The sequence below is a fragment of the Corapipo altera genome, unplaced genomic scaffold, assembly GCF_003945725.1.
Source record: "Corapipo altera isolate COAL_440 unplaced genomic scaffold, ASM394572v1 78, whole genome shotgun sequence".
Taxonomy (NCBI): Eukaryota; Metazoa; Chordata; class Aves; order Passeriformes; family Pipridae; genus Corapipo; species Corapipo altera.
In genome coordinates, this window is record NW_020884904.1 from 2,031,228 (window position 1) to 2,051,478 (window position 20,251).

Here is a 20,251-nt window from a genome sequence, read left to right on the forward strand (position 1 = left end):
TTGGCAGAGTTTACTGCAGCTTCTATTGCTGCTGGTTTGTATGTGTCTGAGTGTTCATAGTTTTTACTGTTTCTATGAAGTACCAACTGATGGAAAGGAAGAAGTCATCGTGCTTTTGGCAGGATAGTTGCCTGCCTTCTCTCTTGAATACTGGGTTTTGCTTGTAATTTATTTAAAAATAGGAATCCCAAACACTAAGACAAACCGTCTACTTTCACTTCTCTGAAGATATTGCAATGTACGTTGTACCCTGCAATGTATTGCAGGGTTTGAATGCTCACATTTATGCTTCAGAGTAGTAATTCCTGGTACCTGCTGTGCTTTCTGCACGCGGGGTAACCCTGGCAGTGTGATCAGTTGTGGGAGGGTGGCTGCACAGTATGATCCACAGCATTTGATACTCGTGCTTTCAGTGGGTAAGTATTTAAAATCATGTTAGTATGTTAATTAGCAGGTGCCTCGTTGTTTCTAATACTGGTCATGCTGGTTACATTTCTGTCTTGGGACTATCGAAAGAAAACGATGTCATTTAGTACAAAAGTCCCCCCCTCCTTTTTTTTTTTTTTTTTTTTTTTTTTTTTTTAGGGATGGAAGAGATTCATCTATGCCTCTCTTAAATCAGTGAGATTTTGTACTGAGAGTAATTTGCCTTTTTAGCGTGTTTCCAAAAGTGATGTAAAAGGTGAAGAGAAGAAAGAAGCATGGATATGCTGAACCAAAACGTGAGTTACTGATACTGCCCCTGATACTGAAGCTAATTCTGGATGTACTCTGATAGTGTATCCCCGTGGATACAGGGCGGGGGCGGCGGTGGATGGGTGTACGCTGGGGCTCGCTGGTGTGGGTGAGAGCAACAATTAGGTATCACTGATACAACCTCCCCGGGGAGCGGGCTCGCAAAGGGGCTGAACGACAAACACATCGCGGGGGTGGGTGGTCGCTGGGAACCGCGAGCTCCGGTGAGCCCAAGGCGCGTCTCCGGTTTCACCCCTGAGGCAAATGGACGACTCTCGGCGTGACCGTGCATCCATTCCATCCCAGCCATTCCATCCCAGCCATGCCGCGGCTCTCCCGGCCGAGCCGCACAGCGTCCGCCTCGCAGCGAGCGGCGACCGGCGGCTGCTGCTTCTGCCTCTCTACGCCGGGAATTCTTCGCAGGAACGGCAGGGAGGGAGGGAGGGAGGGGCCCCGCCGCCCCTCCGTGTGTGTGCGAGGAGCAGGTGGGTCCCGCCGCATGCCCGCCCCGCATCCCCCGCGCCAGAGCCGCTCCCCATTGGAGCGGGGAGCTGTCAGTCGGCGGCCGAGCGAGCCCCGCTCCCCCGGCTGCTCCCGGGGGCTGAGTCTGGAGCCGCGGCCGGTTGCGATGGGAAGCGGCGTCGGAGGGAACAAAGTTTTCCACGCTCGGGCACTGGGCTGCCGGCGTCCGTGATGCCCGGGGCGGGAGGCGGTGCCTGAAGGCAGCGGGCAGCCGGGCGGCTGGCACGCCTCGCTGTCTGCTGTCGGCACTGCCATCGCAAAGTTTCAGCTATTCTAATGTACTCAAACCCGGGATTCTAATTGTCAGCCCTCCCCGCCCCCACCTCTCCTTCTAGGTAGGCGACAAGTATTTTTTTATTCTGTGGATTGGAGAACTTTTTTTGCATGGAAATTTACTGACTTTTGAGTGGTCTCCGTTTCGGGGAGAGGGGGGAAAAGGATTTATTTTCATCGCAGTTTATTTTTTCTTTTCTGGATCACAGGATTTTTTGGAGCTATATGGAGGGATCTCAGGATGGTGTGCACCAGGAAAACCAAAACTTTAGTGTCCACTTGCGTGATTTTGAGTGGAATGACTAACATCGTCTGCCTGCTGTACGTGGGCTGGGTCACCAACTACATTGCCAGTGTTTATGTGAAAGTGCAGGAGCCGATCTCAGAAAAAAAGTTAGAGGAAGACAAAGGGGACACTTTAAGGATTATAGAAAGGCTGGACCATTTGGAAAATGTCATCAAGCAGCACATCCAAGGTACCACCTTACCCCCGCTTGCTCTCCCTCCCTCCCCTCGCCTGCCGAGTGCAGCCTCCATCCCCTCCCGCCGCGTTCGCTGTGTGTGCGTGTGACATCCCTGTCGCGATCGGCAGAGCCATCCCCAGCCCGGAAGAGCCGGAGCCTGCGGAGCGTGTGGGATCCCCGGCGGAGCCCGGCCGGAGGAGCGGCGGGGGCGGGGGGGACCTGCCCCACTCCCCTCCCTCCTGCCGGGGCGAGAGGGGCTGCGGGGGCTCGGCCCCGGGCGCTGGGCTCGGCCTGGCGCTGGAATAAACCTGATCTCGGCTCCCTGCCTGCCTGTGTCTTGCTAAAGTAGGGGGTCCGAGCGCCCAAGACCCACTTCCCATCTTGCTGTTATAATAATTTTAATTTATTTTTTTTTAATTTGTTATTATGCTTTTTCAAAATGGGTTGCCGCTACTGGAATTCTTGTTCTCCTCCCCCTTTAAGCCTGACTCTGCTAATCCGTGTTGAGTCTGTGTGCGTCTGGGTGTGATGAAGGTTTTCCCTCAGTGCTGGGTGTAGTACTGGGAGCCTCTTGGGATTATAACTGGGGCAGTCTCTCATTGTGTAATGCCTTTTAATTTGATCTCCTTTTAATGGGTGCTCTGGGAGAAGGGCTGAAGTGGGCAAGTAGAGGGGGAGAATATGACTGTCTCCTGGGAGTTTGGGATTTTATATGACTTTTACTTTACTGGGTTATCCTTAGTGCTTTCCTTTATATTTTCATCATCTGTATGGAATCATTCTCTCAGCCTGCGAAGTGGGTTGGATAGGAAGGAGGCTGAAGGTGTGGATAGGTGAGGGTCCTTGCAAAATCTAGAGGGACCATCTTTCTCTGCTTCTGCGTAACCTCCAGTGAATGTTCAAATCCCAATTGTAGTCTCTCCTAAATCTAAAAGGGGAGAGCAGACCATGTGGTGAAGGATATCTATCACCAGTGCAAAAAATCTCACTCGCTTCCAGCAGCTTTGGCCAACTGGTCTTCTGGGAATAAGGTGGAGCAAGCAGAGTGGCAATTCCCGTAAGAACTGGGCTTCCCCACTTGTCAATATATATAACTTTGTAGCACCATTAAAGCCCAGCTACTTTTCTGTGACTTGTATTAATGTATTTTTAAATATGACATATCACCATTACTTTTGTATATGCCTTCATTCCTCAGATAGTCTTGTCATGTTGCTTAAATGAGTAAATTTCTTCTGGAGAATGAGTTATAGCAGCTCCTGCAAGTTCAAAGTTCTCTCATGCAGACCTTAAGTTTTTCTCGATTCCTGAAATGGATTTTTAAAAGGAAATGTATTCTTGTCTGTGTGCCAGTGGAGTGCACTGTGGAAGCATGTATGAAGGCAGGGATTTTTCAAAAGGCTCTGGTTAGATATACAACATTAGTTGACTTTCATTATGAGGCTGGAGCATAACTAACTCCTTCAGGTTTGTTGATGTGAAACTCAAATATCCTTATTTATTTTCAGGGAAACTAGCAATGTCCATATTGGCCTTTGGTCAATAGTTCTTCTCAGAGTAACAGAGAAAAGGTATACTTAAATCAGGGGAGAATATAGCATGGATTAAGCCAGAAGGTATTTTCCTTAAATAATGTTTCTTTGAAACTTGAAGAGGGTCTTTTAAAATTAATTAAGTGAACAGTTTGATAATAAATACTAAAATATTAGGGGTAAAAATAAACTTTACAAACTTCTCATAAGTTATTGAAATCACTCTTTAAGATAAATAAATAAAAATCACAGATCAGTATCCTGGACTGGATTTTCTCTACTTTACTTGCCAAATCATAACAACTAGAGTTCTCAAGGAATTCCTGCAGCAGATACTGCAGAACAGGATGTTATTTTAATCAGATTTTGCTTAGCACTATGAGATGCTGTGAATTCTGGATCGTTGTGCAAAACTCACTGAAATTATTGGAAGAAATATCCTGGGTTTAACTTGATTTAGGATGAGCTTGAAGATCAGCTTTAAGAAGTTATAAGTTCGAGATTTGGTGCCATAAATTGGGTGAACAAACTGCTGTAATGGTTCTTGGCAAGGTTATAAGGGTTGTCTGTAGTTTGCTATTAAACTTTTCCTTGGACTACTTCTTTTTTTTCTGTTGGAGAGAGGTCTCAATAGCTCAGATGTTCTGCAATGCTGAACAGGCATGAAATTAGCACGGGTAATGGAATTACATTCCATAGGATATCCTGAAAATACCAGAGAGATTTAACTGCTGCATTTTACACATGGGGTTACGCTAATATTTCATTTTAATTTGTTTTCTGATTGAATTGTTTGATTAGATGCCGTCTGGGAATTCCTTTAGCATATAAATTGCAGTCTTTAAATGTTTCATCAAGTGTCCTGGAAGGAGAAGGAATAAGACATGCCTTCATTTAAAACGCTTTCTAAAAGTATGTATTTTTACAGAAAACCATTTTCATGGCAAGAAAAGTGTCAGACTGAAATTTCCAGGGTCATGCACCCGTATACTGACTCCTGGGGTAGGCAGCTTGGGGAGGGATTGGCAGCACTGCAGTCTAGCTGAACAGTATGGACCACAGAAAGAAGTATCTTGTGGAGCTTGATGCTGGACCTTGAGCTGAAGCCTGGGAATCATGAATTTTTGGCTCTTGGCCAGACATGGCTCACAAGATGGTTTTGGTCAAGTGACTTTACCTTTTTACAGTGATGACGACCTGCATGCTTTTCTGTGGCAGTGTGTTGTGGTGATTGTGGTGTTAATTACATCTGAGAGCTCCCCAGAGAATATGAAGAAGATTCTCCTCCCTCTTGCCCCAAATCTTCAGTAGGAAGCATATGCTTTATGCTAGCAGGCAGCCCACTGACAGAAACTTTTGGTTTCCACTTGCTTTTGAGTTTGCAAACAAGATGGTGTATTTTTTGAGATTAATTGTGTGTGGTTTTGTGTGTGAAAGAAACTAAGTGAAAGACCAGATGGATAGCTTTATGCAAAATGCAGTCCTTTTCAGGCCTAACAAAGATGTGTGGCACAAGAGTTATCTAGTACCATTGAGCTTTATTTCCAGAAAGTATACTTTAGGGTTAATAAGCATTAAATTAAATATCTGTGGTTCACACCTCGGATTTGAAATCAGTTTTTCTCAATTTTATTTGAAAAAAAACATATTCTGTTGAGTTCACATACTGGTTCAAAAAGCCCCAAACACTCTCATGTTTTTAAAATCAGTACAAGAGTGCTTCAAACAGATCACAACACATCTTCATAATGCATTGTGCATTGGCTCTGTCACCAAAAACTTGCCCTAAGTCATATGGGCAGTTGGAACTCAGCTGAGGGAGCAGGCTGCCCTTAATCTGATACTTAGTTTGTGACAGCCACGAAGTGACTAACACTTGCAAGAAGGGAGAAACTTACTGTTTTCTGCAGCCTTGCTTTAGGCCATCATAGGTGGTGAGTTGAGCTTTTTCCTTGAAAAGCTAAGCTGCAGTTAAGCTGTTATCACTTAAAACACCTCATTCACGCCCTCCTATCTGTCTTGTTATGCAATGTCATTTCTTAGGTATTTTTCAGCCTTCCTAGTTTTAATCAGATGATGTTTCGATTTCAGCATTATTTTGAAAGATTGTGAACTGGGAAGTCTGTGAAGTGAATTTGCTTCTTTGCCCTCCCCGGTCTTATTCACGCCCTCACCCCCACCTTCTTTAGACCTAACAGAATTATTAAATTACATGCAGTTAAGACATGGAGTAGATCTAAGTTAAAATTGTAACACACAGTTCATTTCTGGACCAGCTGAATTCTTATTTAAGATCAATGGATGGTTACAAAGATATCTGTGTTGTACCAGGACTTTGGTCCTTCATCTTTGCGAGCTGCTGCATCTGTTTTCATCAATGAAATATCAGGCATTTTGTGGACTTATTTGGGAAAATTTGTGAGAAAGCAGTGGTATATGTTATTTCTCAACCTGCTGCTTAGAATGATTTACTCTGTGGATTTACTTGAGCTAATATTAGGTATCCCACAGTTGGATATCTGATCACCCTCTGGTCAACTGGGGGAGGGAGAAAACTCCAGTGTGTGATTCATTCATTCCCTGTGTCTTGGACAGGTGAAATGATTTCTTTTCATTCAGAAATTGCATATTTTGAATTTGGGAACTAGGTCAATCCACATTCTCAATTTTAGCCATGGAAAGGTTTTAAAAATATAGGAATGTAAATTCTAGGTTTAAAAATTTAGCCATGTAAAGGTTTGGGTAAGTAAATTCTGTGTTTGTTACTTACCTTTTATTTCTTGATCTCAAACACAAAGAAGAATGTCTTTTGCTGTGCCTCACTTATGCGGAGTTCCATAAAGTCAGCTCACTAGGACTGAAATGGCCACTCCACAATGACTCTTGCGCTTGTGGTACTTTCCTTTTGGGAATAATTAATTGTTAAATCCCCCCAGTTTATTTCCCTTAAGCTCAAAAGCAATTAGGAATGTTTATCACTTGCTGCAGTGTATTTATTCTGCTGAGAAACGAAGGACCACAAGACAGCAGCCCTGAGAGCACACAGCTCTTGCTCCAGTACAGAGGGTTCTATATTCCCCATCTCTGTACAAGCAGAGAGACCTGCTGTCCCAATGTAACTAATTGCAAGAGAAGCAACTACTTGCATCTATAAGACATTCAGGATTAATCCCATTATTTTTTCTCTTTAGGCTGTGACTTCTCAAATCATTTTAGATTGCTGCATGTCAGTGCAGATTAATTTGAATTTAACTTTCATCTTTTTTTCATGCTTAGAATGGATGCACAAAAAAGCCCCCTTAATATATTGATTTCAGATGTAAATTTTCAAGCAGTGCTGGAGGTACAGGTATTTCAAGGACCATCTACTGAAGACTTAATGTTGTTGATTATGTTGACTACAACTTGATCATTACCATTATGAAAGTTAACTTTTATGTGTTTTTAATATCTTTAGTTCTCTTCTAATTACCTTTTTGATTTCTTCCACTGAGGATTTATGTTACTAAGGTTAGGATGCAGTGGCCAAAACTGAGGAGTGGTAGTTTGGCCATATTATGGTAACTGTATTTTGTTACTGGATATTGAATAATTCTTTTAGTGATTAAAGTTGGGGTTTTTTTCAGAATGAGTTGTTGTTGTTGTTTTTTCCTGCTTGTCAGCTAGATTGCTCTATTAATTCCTCAGGTCTATACGATGGGAATGGCATGACAGGTTTATTTGAGATTGTTTCTTTTGACAGGAACAGGAAAAGTTTTATTTGGCTAAAAAGTCACAGTGAATAGTAGCTTTATAGTTAGGAAGGGGATTGACCTGTGTTCTGTTTCCTTCAATCAAGACATTTTTTGTAGTTCACGTGAAAGTCTTCAACCCAAATTTAAGAAATTAATTAGGAACAGAGGCTGGAAGCTAAGACTTCCATTCCCTCCACAAGTTCTCTTATTGCTAAGCTAGAAAATTTTGCCTTTTCTCTGGAAAAGTTCATTTCTGTTGACATTTGTTATCTCTGCATAATGGCACAGCTTCAGTGGAAAGGGAGGGTTGTGTACTGCAGTCTGTGAGCAGGTGAAGTAGAGGCTGGGCAGGGATGGGCAGTGCTGCTCTGCTTAAGGTTCTGGACTCAGCTCAGTACTTCATATGCTGGCCTGGATGTCACTTTGGAGAATGTTGCTCAGGTTGGCACAAGGAGCCCGAAGCTGTGCAGAGATTCCAGCTGAGCTCTTGTGACTTTCTGCTACCTTGTTATGCCCATTTTAGTACTAACGAGTGATTTTATCTACATGACCAAAATATAGATAAATACATTTGAAAAATAACACAAAGCAAGCCCTGTGCATAGCTGGTGGGAATTGTGTATAATGTGTGAGATCAGCTTGGTCCTGCTGTCACGCTCTCTGATGGCAATATCAGCCTCAGGAGTCAAATCTTTGACTTGGGCGCAGCATGGCCTGGGGTTGATTGTGGTCTGACAATTAACTGTTGTGCGTGCAAGGGCAGGCAGGGAGAGCAGCAGGTGTGACTTCTCTCAGGGCCTAAAATGCAAAACTGGACCTGCACGTTCAGGCTTTCCGCTGTATTGTAGAAAGAGACTGCAACCACTTGTTTACCACTGAACCTGGCATGGGCTCTGTCGTTTCTCCATTGTCTCCAGAGCTGAAAGGTTGAAGTTGTCACCTGTCTCTACCAAACATTGCTCCCTTGCCTATGATAAGCTCCTGAAGCAGTTTACTCTGTGTTCAATAGAAAGGTCTCATCAGCATTATGCTGTGGATGCAGCATAAGCTGAGGTATGATGGGTTAAGATGATATTATCCACCTGAATGTTAGAGACGTTATGTGTAAAGAAAATCTACAGTGATTTAACAAAGCAAATATTTGGCAGTGGCAGTTGTGAAAATGGCTTAACTGCCTCCTGAGAATGATGAGGAGTCCTTGGTTGTCATTAGAACAGCCCAGGAACCTGATCATGAGCTGTTAATGTAGGGAATGTGGCAAGGGACACAATGGGACATGAATCCTCTTTTGCTGGTTAATGGCTGTCCCCATTTTTACAGCCATAAGACTGTCATTAGCCATGCCTGGCCTGGAGATCAGAGACTGGACTCAGTACAGTGTGCTATGGAGTCCTGGGATTGTTCTTGAGTCCAGAGCAGATACTGTGTGACTGCTGACAATTACTGAAGGAATTTACTGGTCCACAGTTAATGTCTGTCTAATGTCAAAGTGAAATTTAACCCTATATTGTGTCATACCTCCTCTGAGATGAATCCTTTTTCATTTCTCTGCCGTGTTATTTTCCTTTTAATTCCTCTTTTTTTTTCTTTTTTAAATTTAAAAATGTCTTCTAGTCTTCCTTATTTTTTTCCACAAGCCATATGATGGTCAAAGTCCAATGGCACTCCCATCATCTGTGAAGGTATCTTTCTGTGCAGCCCTAGTCTTCCAGTCTAGCTTCTTTAAAAAGTTCTGGGCTCCTTAATTTTAGGAACTTAATGAATAGCTCAGTAAGAGGCTGTTTGGTGGGACAGTGTGGACAGATACACTAAATAGGTGCTGAAATTCTCGGGTACCTGAACCTTAATGCTCTGACTTCATGCTGCTGTTACCTCTACCTAAATCTATCCTTACTACAGTTGTGCAATGCACGTGTTCTCTGTGCAACAACATTATTTCTGTTTTCTCAGCAAATTTTCTCTGCTCAACTGGTGTTTTGTAACCAAAGTGCTATTTTTAGCATGTTATCCTGAGTTTCCTGAGGGAAAGGCAGAGAAGTTTAGGAGCTGAAGCCCTGATGGTAATTATTACAGCTCTCTAGCATCTCCTTTACTTGGCTTTGAAAATTAACAAATGAGGATATTCTAATTTCTTTCTTTAGAATGTGAAGATGGAGAGTCCAAGTTAATACCTTGAAGTACTCTGCCTTTAAAATGCCAGAATGTGTCTTCTAAAGTCTGTGATGGATTCTTACTTATATTCACTACTTAACTGGACGATTCAAAAAATTTAATATTTCTCTGACAACACCACTGTGGCAGGTAGCTGAAATCCCAGCTGTCTTGTGACCAGTGCCATACAAATGTGGAGTGGAACCCTTGACTCGTAGCTCTTTTGTGGATAAGGTCTGCGGGAGCTGGGCAGAGGAGAGGGATATAGGGAATTGATATGGCCAAATTTATACAGACTGTTGGTGGCAGGTTTGACTCACTGCTGGAGCTGCTCAGATGAATCAGACAGAAGGTCTTTCCTCCTGTTGGTAACAGCCCAGAGAGCGTGTGAATCCCGCGGCAGCCAAATGTTGCAGAGTGGTGCAGTAGCCACATCTGCTCTCCTACCGTAGATCTTGTCAGACCCCACTGACACAAATTTGAGACTGACACGAGCCCTGAAGTAACAGATCAGATACCTCTCCCAACATGCATGTTGTAACTGGCACATCTTAAATACTACATAATTGCCTGATTCTCTGCTTGTACCTTTGAAAATTCGTGAGCTCAGTGACCTTGTGTCAGGAGAATCGAGTCAGTGGTGGTATGGAAATCCTATTGTAGTTTTGGTTTTGACGTTTCCTATCTCCTAAATCAATTTTAAGTGTATTTTAAATGTGCATGTTCGAATTTTTCTTTTATTAGAGCTGTCACAGGTGATCTCTGAGAAAATAGGATTTCTATAAGCAGCTTTCTGAAGAGTGTAAGAAAAAGATAGTATTTCTGGGTTTGTTTTTTCTTCATAGATAAATGATCATTCCAGTCTTCATTTTAGGGAGATAATATAGATTTTTAGACTGTGTTACTTGCCCATATGTAATCTGGATCTAGCTAAAGATATCTTTCATGAATCATCCAACTAATGCAGAGAATTACCTGTCCCTGCTTTCGTGGTGGATTCAAATTCCTTTGAAGCTTTCCTTTCTGCATCAAGCCATGACTTGCCAGAGGCTTTGCAAGAAGGTTTGGCATGCAGTAGGTAAAAGAAAAGCTCACATAAACTTTTCAAGCTCAGCAGACTCAGTGAGTCTGTACTCATCCATTACAGGATTATTATTGCGATGAAGTTATGGTTGGAGAAAATGCCTTTTGAGATTTCTCTGTGCACAGAATAAATAGGGCTTGCAGAACAGAGCACAGAATAGATTTTAAAATAACGTTGTTCTATATATTTGCCTTTCTCTGAGGTGTTTGTAATTTTACCAGCTGTATATTGAATGATTACGTGATGCCAGCCTCTGCCTCTGCTCCTTGTGCTAACAGGAATATTTTAAGTTGCTCAAGCAAAGGTTGTGGGAGTAGTATGCCGTAATTTCTGTGGAATTTCTGATTAGAAGACACACTCACTTCATGTGTAACAGTTTGGAGGACGAGGAGGGTTAGGAAGGAGAAAAGTATAGGAAAAGCTACAGGCTGCCCAAGAATACCTGAATGCTTTATCCCTTCTTAGTTAATATGAAACTGCAGTTATTGAGTGGAAACTATGGAGTTTCCACTAGTGTAATTGAAAGTGGTGCTACTGAATTTCCATGGAGTGGAAAAAAGCGATACACCATTTTTGATTCTCTTCTGAAAGCCTTTTTTACTTTCTTGTCACTCTCAAATCCAGTTTAACATCTAGTAAATTACTACAAATATTTGCTTGCTAATTAAAACCAACTCAAGCATTCAGAAATTGAAGACTTAAATCTATTTGACTTAGTTTATATGGATCTTCTAAAACATGTGTGGTGTTTTTAACGAAATAAAAAATATTTTGCTTGCATACAATCAGAATATCACAAGCAAGATACCGGTCCTGGAACCACAATTGTATTGGCATTGGTCTCCAATATTATTGTGTGTTCTTATTTTGATCCTGTTTTTCCAGAGGCAGTAGAGTTAGTACTGTGTGACTTTACAACATGATGTCAGCCATAAAAGATTATGACATCATTAAACTTAGATGTAATTGAATGAGATATTTCAAGCTTGTGTTTAGCTAATATTTTCACATGGTTGTAAAGCTGTGTGAATTTAAAATTAATTTAAAACTGTTAGATATAAAACAAACAAACCAACAATAAAAAAAAACTCCCACAAGTTCCAAAGGGACGTATAAAGCTGTACGTGACACCAAGAAGACAGGTGAATTTAGACACTGAAAGTAGCAAGACCAGGGAAAGAAGTAGCAAAGTGACAACAAAAGACTTATGTTTGGATACATCATTCCCACTTGAAGCTTTCTTTTCTCCAAACCCAGGCATTGTAACAGGAATGCTTTTGGTACAGAAACTTTTTAATCTCATTGATTTATTGCTGTACTTCATATAAATGGAATTCTATAAACACACATGAGTTTTCCACATAGCTTATGTCTTTCTTACATAAAAATAATTTAAAAGCATCTTCTGCTACTCTCATTTAAGTGCTGAGAAAAATTCTGCAAGCAAAAGAATATGTAAATATATATACAAATATTTAATATATACAAAATATCCTCTCTATATCACTTTATAAATGGGTGTACAATGCTTTTAATGGTTAAACCAAGGATCCCTATGTCTTGTCTTGAAGGTGAGAAGGGGCTTTGCCATTCCCTGATGTGGACTGACATGGAAGAGTTTGTAAATGGTAATGCAAGTGCTGAAGCAAGAGTTTGATTAGAGCAAGTGTGAGTGTGTTTGCATAACATCTCAGTATGGTGGCACCAGGAACAGGCTCCTGCAGCCTGGAAATGCAAAGGACAGAAGTATTGCCTGAAGTGTGTTAGAATCAGGCTTTCAGACAGTTGTTAGTGCTCTCTGTGGTAATTGAGTAATAGCTGGTGGCCAGAGTGAACCCTGCACATTTTGTCACTTATTAGTGGAGACTGTTTTCCACATGATTGACTGCTGCAGGAGCAGGTGGAATGCTGGGCCACGAAAAGGGTTGGGAGCCACACTATTGATTTCTCATTTGAAGAAGTAAGCAAAAGGTAAAGCTTTTTATGTTGTACCTCCTGGTTCTTCAGGGTAGATTTTTAACTTCTCAGCCCTGGTTTCTCTTTCTTCATAATTTAGCTACTGTTGGAGAATTTCTAAATTTCCCCCCTTGTTATGGGGAAACCTGGAGACAAACATGTAAAAGGAAATTCAGTGTTGTAATGTGGGAAACATTCCTAATCTCCTTGCAGTAACAACATGTCAATATGTTTTTGTCTGCTTGACATTGTGTAGGAAATGCCTTTGATTTTGTGAAATTGTATGTAATTTCTCAACATTGCTTTTGATTCTATCGATTAAAGCTTTTCTGCCTTGCCTAGAGATATTAAATAGCAAACCGTCTGCTAAAAATGGATTGGCAACATTCCTGAAAATTAACATTAAGAAAAAAAGTTTAATCTAAATATATTTCTATTTGTGTTCTGAGACAAAGAGGAAAAGAAAAGCTTCTCTTATAGTGTGGCAAAAGGTTGCAATATTTGATGAAATACCAATATTGTTTTCACACTACATAGAGAGAAAGATGTTGACTGTGGCAAAACAGCAGAGATACCAGATGATGTGGTGTAAAAGTATCACTACAAACACAGTCCCACGTGGCTGTGAGTTTACCACCTGTATCCGTTTTACAGGGATTGATGGATAATCAGCCATTCAGCCCAAAGTCCCCTCTGTGTGGCTGTCAGCAGTGAATTACACTGACCACAGTCACTGACTGAGTGGATTTAAGTGCAGGTTACAGAGTAATCCCCAAGCCCCAAGTTTTGCCAATATCGTGAGGTGGTAAATGTGAAACTGGTGTGAGCATGAAGAGTGATATTTTTTTAATTATACCTTCTTATACTCACCAGTGAATTTCTGACTGCACTTTAACACAAAGACCTTTGCGTGAGCAGCTTTTGGGGTGTCAGTGGCTGTGCTGAAGTTGAGAACATGCTTACAGGAATAAGAACTCTCAGCATGTTTGCAAGTGTTGGGTCAACCACAGGGAATAAGTTTCTTGACGGGTTAAGACAAAAACTTTTACATTTAGTCTGGCTTTTTTGGCTGGTTTTACCAGGTGAGAATGCCACGTAACTTCCTTAAAAAAGTCAATTAGCTGCCTTTGGGAAAGATGGAACAGAGAAGGGTTGCTTGATACTATGTGTGTTGGTACAGATTCAGTGGAAGGTAATTCTGGATATTTGCTTCTCCAGCAACTGCATTATCATTTTTACTGTCTAGTTAAGACAAACCTTAAGTAGTAAAGTCATCTATGCAGGCACAGTGCATTTACACTCTGTCTGCTACTAAAATAAAAGTGTGAGGTCTCTATTTGAAAGTGAGAACATGGAAGTCCTGGTAGTGGCTGTTCTGTCTTGAGATTTTTCCTTACATTAAAAACCTTAAGATACTGAGAGGTATTAAATTATTATTATTTTTTTTTTTTTGGACTACATTTTTCCCACAGAAAAAATGTAATAGAAGGGCCTTGGATGGAGTTCTCAGTCAGCATGAATGTACTCAAAGTTCTTACTCTAAAATCTTATCTCTACTGGACTCCCATAAATTGCTGTCATTGCCATGCTGCGGTAGTTCGTACATCTGAGGTATTGTGGGGCTTGGAAGGGAGAGGAATGATCTGTGCAGAACAGTATAAAAAGCAGTAATGCATTTTCTCTGTCTCCTCTGCTGCCCCAGAATTCTGCCCTGGATACCCACAGGCCAGATCAGGGTCAGGAAGGATGGCTCTTCCTCACCTTACATTGGTGGAGTTACTTTTTTCCCTTCCCCATGTAAGCAACTGGGTCTGAAGCATAAAGATGGGGAAGGAAAGGAAGAATTAAAGTATTCACAAGTATAAAAGATAATGTAATTATTACAGGAGTTATGTAAAATACTGTGACAAATTACAGGCAATGGCAAATAGTTAACAGTGTGTTCTCTGCTGCCTGTCTATTTTTAAAACTTGTGCTGAGCTAGCACCCAGCCAGCCAGGCTGTTCTTGCATGTCAGCGTGCACCACGTATTTGTCTGGCTGTTTATACAGTGAATGTGGTGCAGAGAATGTGAGTGTTTTAGCCACAGTGACAAATTGTGACAGTGCAAGGTATGACAGAAAAAAAAAAGATAAAACAACGTCAGATGTAGCAGTTTAGCTTTGCTACATTCAGCTAATAAAAAAGTATAATTTTACTTTAAAAAATAATTTTTAATGTATCTGTTTTGCTCTCTGTTTAATATTCACGCTATAAATTTATTAAGAGTGACTTTGAATTTACCTTTCTGCTATTTGACGAGAACAGATGTTGTTTTCTCCCAACTTCTCAACACCTGGAACTGTCAAAATTCCCCAAGCTCATTCAATTATCATCCAACAAGCAGGGTTTATTTGAGCAATTTACCTAGAAGGGCCAATTCATCACAAAGTGGGGATAAGATACCCTCTTCACTGATATTAAAACAAACTCAAGAAGCCCTGTTTATTTCATCAGAATGAGTAGCTGTGTCTTTTAGATGAAAAAAAAATAAAAATGAAAAGGCAATTTTCTTAAGTCATACTCGTGCCCTTCTTTTCTGTACATGAAGTGTTGGGATCTCAATAATTTTCTCAAGACTAAAATTTGAACATGATAAACTGTAATTTTTAGTTGTTTCTTAGGGAGGAAGATAAAAGAAGCCCAAATGCTTCTTCTTTGTAGGGAGTTTCTTCTGACTGGACTGCACACCCTTATGGGGAAGTCTTACATACCTCTTAAGTGGATAAAACAAGTATCAGTTGCAATAGTTACCTGTAGGATAATTGGCACCTGTGTTTTGGCTGCATTCCTCTTTCCAGCACTGAGCAGGATGTGTGTTTTTAAGATGTCTCATATCTAACAGTGTTTTTGTTTCAGCTTGCCTTAGCAGCTCCAAACCCAAAACATAAACTGTGTTATGTGGCAGGATGTGCTTATGGCCCAGTGAAGAGCATGACTTCCTTTGTCTTTTTTTCTTTTTTTTTTTTTTTCCCATTTTGCCAAACTCAGCTAATATCTTACTTTGTTTTCTAGGAGTGGATGTTTTACCCCTATATTAACCTTACTATATAAACACGTGAACCAGTCTCATAATAAGTTAGGAGTTTTCAGCTAGTGGACTTTGGGAACTTACAGATAAAAGTGGTTAGGAAAAGATAAGTTCAGTCATGGGGTGTCTGTTAAAAATGTGTAGGAGTTCCCATGCTGCCTGCCTCTTTGAAAGAGATTTTTGAAAATCGACTAAATGACTGCTCAAAGGGTATGCTAAACTAGGTAATTAGCCAAATTTCGATGAGTGCTTATAATGCAAAATAGCGTAAGTGGGAATGAAATTTCATTTTTCTCCATCAACTTGATCCACTTTACTAAAAAATCCCCAGAAGGTTAGGTTAGTCTCCTTATGTTTTGTTATAACTCATTTTCCAAAAGTCTGGAATCATCCTGTTTGTCCAACATGCTTCCTTTCTACTTCCTGAAGAATACCATTCTTTGAATGCCTTGGTCTTGAAGCCCCATATAAGACTTCTTGTAACAAAGGCTCCAAGGTCTGAATGCAAGCTGTTTTCTCAGTTGATCAGTGTATGCAACTTCCTGAATGAGTTTGTTTGTTTATATGTAGGTTTTAAATTGGCTCTTGATTGTCCTGACACGTTTTAGGCACTGCCTTTTACCTGACACAAAAAGTGCAGTCAAATCAGTAGACAGTGGGAGTAAAAACCTACCAATTAGAAATTATGACAAAATGCATGGCTGTCAGAGAAACAGGCTTTCAGTATGATTTAAAAAAAAAAACACCTTGTAATTCTCATTTCTGTAGGTCTCTTCGATATGTTTTGAAATTTTTTTTGGTAAGGGAGGGACTGTGAAGCCTCAACCACTTAACATCTTTTAATGTGTGTTACCTTTCTGAGGGCAAAAAGAAGTTCTCTTAAATTGCTTAAGGCAATACCTCAGAGTTTTCCCACCTGTGTTACTGGTGGTACAATTCAGATGAGTGAGACACTGGTAGTTACACCATTTGCAGTGCTATTCTTCCCTATCTTAGGTATGTGTATGTGAATATACTGATAGATAGTCCATAATATATTTTAAAATTAAAAAGAAAAATTAAAACTTACTTTAAGGATGTTGACGCTTCCTTGGGCAACTGTGATGTCATGGAATACTGGATTGCAGTGCTTTTCTACTATTTAGAAATGCAATGATGAACTTCCTGTTTACAGGCAGATATTTGGTTTGTCTTAGACTAAATCATTCAGGACCAGAGGTGTCACTCCAAAAGGAGAGGAGTGGTTTCCTTGTCACAGAAGGTGGGCATGTAGTTTATGAAGTTGGTGGCTATCAGTAGATGACACACTGTTAGCCTAACTCTGTACTTGTTCTTCTGCCTTAGCCACTGCTTGAACTGTGGCTCAGTAGTGATTGAATCTACATAATTGTGGTTTTTCTCCAGAGCACAAGGGCTGACAATTGCACTAAATATTGTTGCTTTCTAGGACAAATTCAGAGCTTGTGTCAACAGTGTGTTAAAATTCCGTTGTGTCAGTGGAGATGTGTCTTCCCATGGCCAGTTCATATTCAATGCTTCCTTATTTGTTGACTTCAAATATAATCATTTTATCTTGGATTTGAAAGTTGTGTGTATCGCCATGCTATGAAATGTACTGTATTGCCATGCTATGTAGCTATTCCTATTAAGAGAACTGGAGGTAAAAGACCAGCTAATACAAATTCTGAGGAATTCGCACAATAGATTTTTGGTTAGTATGTAATTGCTTAAAATTATTACCAGTAATATTGGTTATAAAAGGAGGAATCAAATACCTACTGGGTTATCTTATGAACTTTCCATTTTTTAACTGCTGAATCTGAATTAGTAAGAAAGCACTCAGTCTACCTTTCTTGCAACTTTGGAATCTAGCAGTCAAATTGATGTAATCAGAGGTTTAAAATCTTGGAAATAACTATATCAATATGAGTCTCCCACAGGTAATAGAGGGAGACACTCTAGGTACTCTCCTTGTGCAAATTGAAAAGCTGCATTTATTAATATTTGCAATCAGAGAATGTGCATGGAAAAGAACACTCACTTGCTCCCAATAATTTCCTAAACATTGCAAAATCTTCAAAAGAGCTCATGTAATCCCAGAAATAGGTCCAGAGAAAAACTGGCATTATCTACTCTTGTGCTCAGGGATCTCATTTATTTAATCATGTCCTAGGCACTTCCTAAGCTCTTGGAAAGAATTCCTGGGCAGAAATGGGACTATTCATTCTCCTAATATGACTGTAGTGTCCTGCTCTGTAGTGCAGCATCTTTACTTTTTTCATCAGCTGAACTGAATTCTGATTGCAGATGGCCAGAAAACTGGGACACAGCAAAATTAGCAGCAGTATTAATAAATGAGACAGGCAGTGTCCTGTGTTATTTTCATATATTGTGCAGAACATCCTCTGAGCTGACTGTCCATTTTGCTCAGCTTGAAGGGATCATATGATCTTTCAGAAGTTGTGACTGGGGAGTGCAGTGGAGGTTAGAACTGAGCATCTCTGGGAGTGAGACAGTGAAATATTAGGCTGGTAGAATGAATAATTTTATGCAGAAGCTGTTGTGAAGCCCTTGTGAATGTTTATATATGTGAGTATATGTCTATATGTAATAGCTGTGTAAAAACATACATCTAACAGATAGGAAACTTCAAAAGACTTACTTTGGAAAAAAAAATTCTCCAGCTGCATTGTTCAGTGCAAAATTCTTTATAAAGCATGTAATTTGCTGTAGGAATGTGTAGATGTATCACTTTAGAAGGTAGAACAGCTACTATAATAATTAGGTACCTTATTTTTTGTGTGTCTTGCGAAGCCTCACGTTGTGGTCCTAAGTGGGCACAATAGATAAAATTTTCAATATTTGAATTCACAGAGGATAATTTCTTTCACCATCTGAAGATTTTTCCTATTTGCTCAGCATGTGTGATACCTTCCTATGAGAAATTAGCATGAGGATGCCATTTTGGCATCCTTCAGAGCACTAACTTCACCACTTAAGTTAGCCATTTGGTTTTTACATAATCATTTGCTGTTCTACAGAAACCTCAACTTGAAAACAAATCTTCAGTAATGTTCTTTGCCACTGAGCAGAGGAAAGTAAGAATGTCAGTAAGATTAACTAAAGGTCAAGCTGCAGTGAAGAATTTTGGTGTACAATTCTCTGCCATCTATGTTTTCTAATTCTTCTTAATTCAAGGTCAGCTTTACAGGACATAAAGATATTCTCAGTGTAGTCAACATTGTCTTTACTCTGTATTAAGGTGAATATGCAGGCTCCTGAGCCAGTCTGGAGGGCGCCTATAACATCTACCTGGATTTGCTGTTCTTAGTTTGCCGAAGGCTTTTCCAGATTTCAGTTTTGGCCTCCACAGCCATCAGAGCAGGATCATTACTGCAGGATCATTAGCTAACTGCTAATGGAGTGATAAGTTACAGGAAAGATGGGTTTCTGGTGAGTCTGCCACTTTGAATAACTGGGATCTAGAGTAATTCTTTCAATTAATGGTCCTGCTTCCTTTTGATATGACTGGTGGCTGTTCTACCAGCAGGTGGGGATGATTTTTCTTCCATTCTGGCAGGTGACACGTTGAGCTCACCGAGCTGATTAATATCCCTAACCAAAGGCTTCAATGTTTACTGTTCTAGAAGGAGGCTTGTCAAATTCAATCAGTCATTATATTTACATGGCAAATTGTGTTTGGGATCTATTGTAATCAGGCTGTGTATGAATATTTTTTTCTGAAACAAAGCACAGAAACTCGACACTCTTTGGGACCCTCTGCAGTGAACAGAATTGCTGAAAGAATGTTTGCAGGAGGAAGATAAGTGCTGTTACATTTTTAAGAAGTGCATTTTTTTGCTTCCATAATGGAAATTCTTTTGCTATTTTTGTTAGAAACCTTGTTTGTCAGAGGACATACTTATCTCCTCTTGTTTGTGCTCAAATTATCTGTTAATTGCTTTGGTAAAATGCCAGTTGACCTTGTGACACACGGGCACGTTTTGGCTGGGGACCCTTGTGGTATTCATTTCTGTCACCAGTTTGGATGAAGTTCCTTTTCTTGCTTTATGTTCCACAAGGAATACCACCTTATACATTGAAATTAGTAAATAAGAAATAAAGATGTGCAAAGATGGTGCTGTGTTTCTTCTGCAGAACAACTTTTTATGGTACAGAGGTAGTTTCAGTCGACCTGTTTGAAATTGTGTGCTATTTCAAGGTGGCAAAGCAGGCACATTGGTAGGGTTACCATGTCCTGTGCAGGGAAAAAGAAATAAAATTGTGCAGTTTGGCCTAGAAAGAGAAGCTCTTGATAGTCCATCAGTTTCTGGTACTGTCAACTCTGCTACTTTGTATTACCTTGGCAAAATTTCAACTAGCAGGCTTTTGTAGAGTTATGAATTGTCTTGACAATGTCTGAAACTTCTAAAAAAATCTTATTTCATTTGCTCAGTAGAGTCTGGTTGCTTTGTAAAGCATATATTTTCTATGTTTTTCTGTAATTTGATTTAATGCTGTAGCAAATGTTTTCTGCCTTGTTAGGAGAACTTTCTCAAATGAAATCTGAAAAATCATTGTAAAAGCAACAAAGCTATTAAGAATTGTAACAGTACTATAAGTGAACAAGAATTCCTGATCATTATGGTGAGCTGATACTTTCACAGTAAAATCCATTTTAATTCATGCCTTAGGAAGAACTGCCTAGCAACTTACCGACAGAATGCAAT

The 20,251-nt window shown here is 40.3% G+C and overlaps 1 protein-coding gene across 3 annotated transcripts in view; it reads left to right on the top strand.

The window, feature by feature from the left end:
* Positions 1 to 585: 585 nt before the first annotated feature.
* GALNT18 (polypeptide N-acetylgalactosaminyltransferase 18) overlaps positions 586 to 20,251 on the top strand; it is a 228,733-nt gene continuing 209,067 nt past the window's right edge. The window contains exons 1-2 of one of the 3 annotated variants that reach the window (XM_027651167.1): positions 586 to 722; positions 1,740 to 2,006. In XM_027651167.1, coding sequence (XP_027506968.1) covers positions 1,772 to 2,006 — 235 coding nt within the window. In that variant the 5' untranslated portion in view covers positions 586 to 722; positions 1,740 to 1,771. Of the gene's footprint in view, positions 723 to 1,117; positions 1,221 to 1,328; positions 1,593 to 1,739; positions 2,007 to 20,251 lie in introns of those variants that run through there. The other 2 variants (XM_027651166.1, XM_027651168.1) reach the window with 2 other exon arrangements.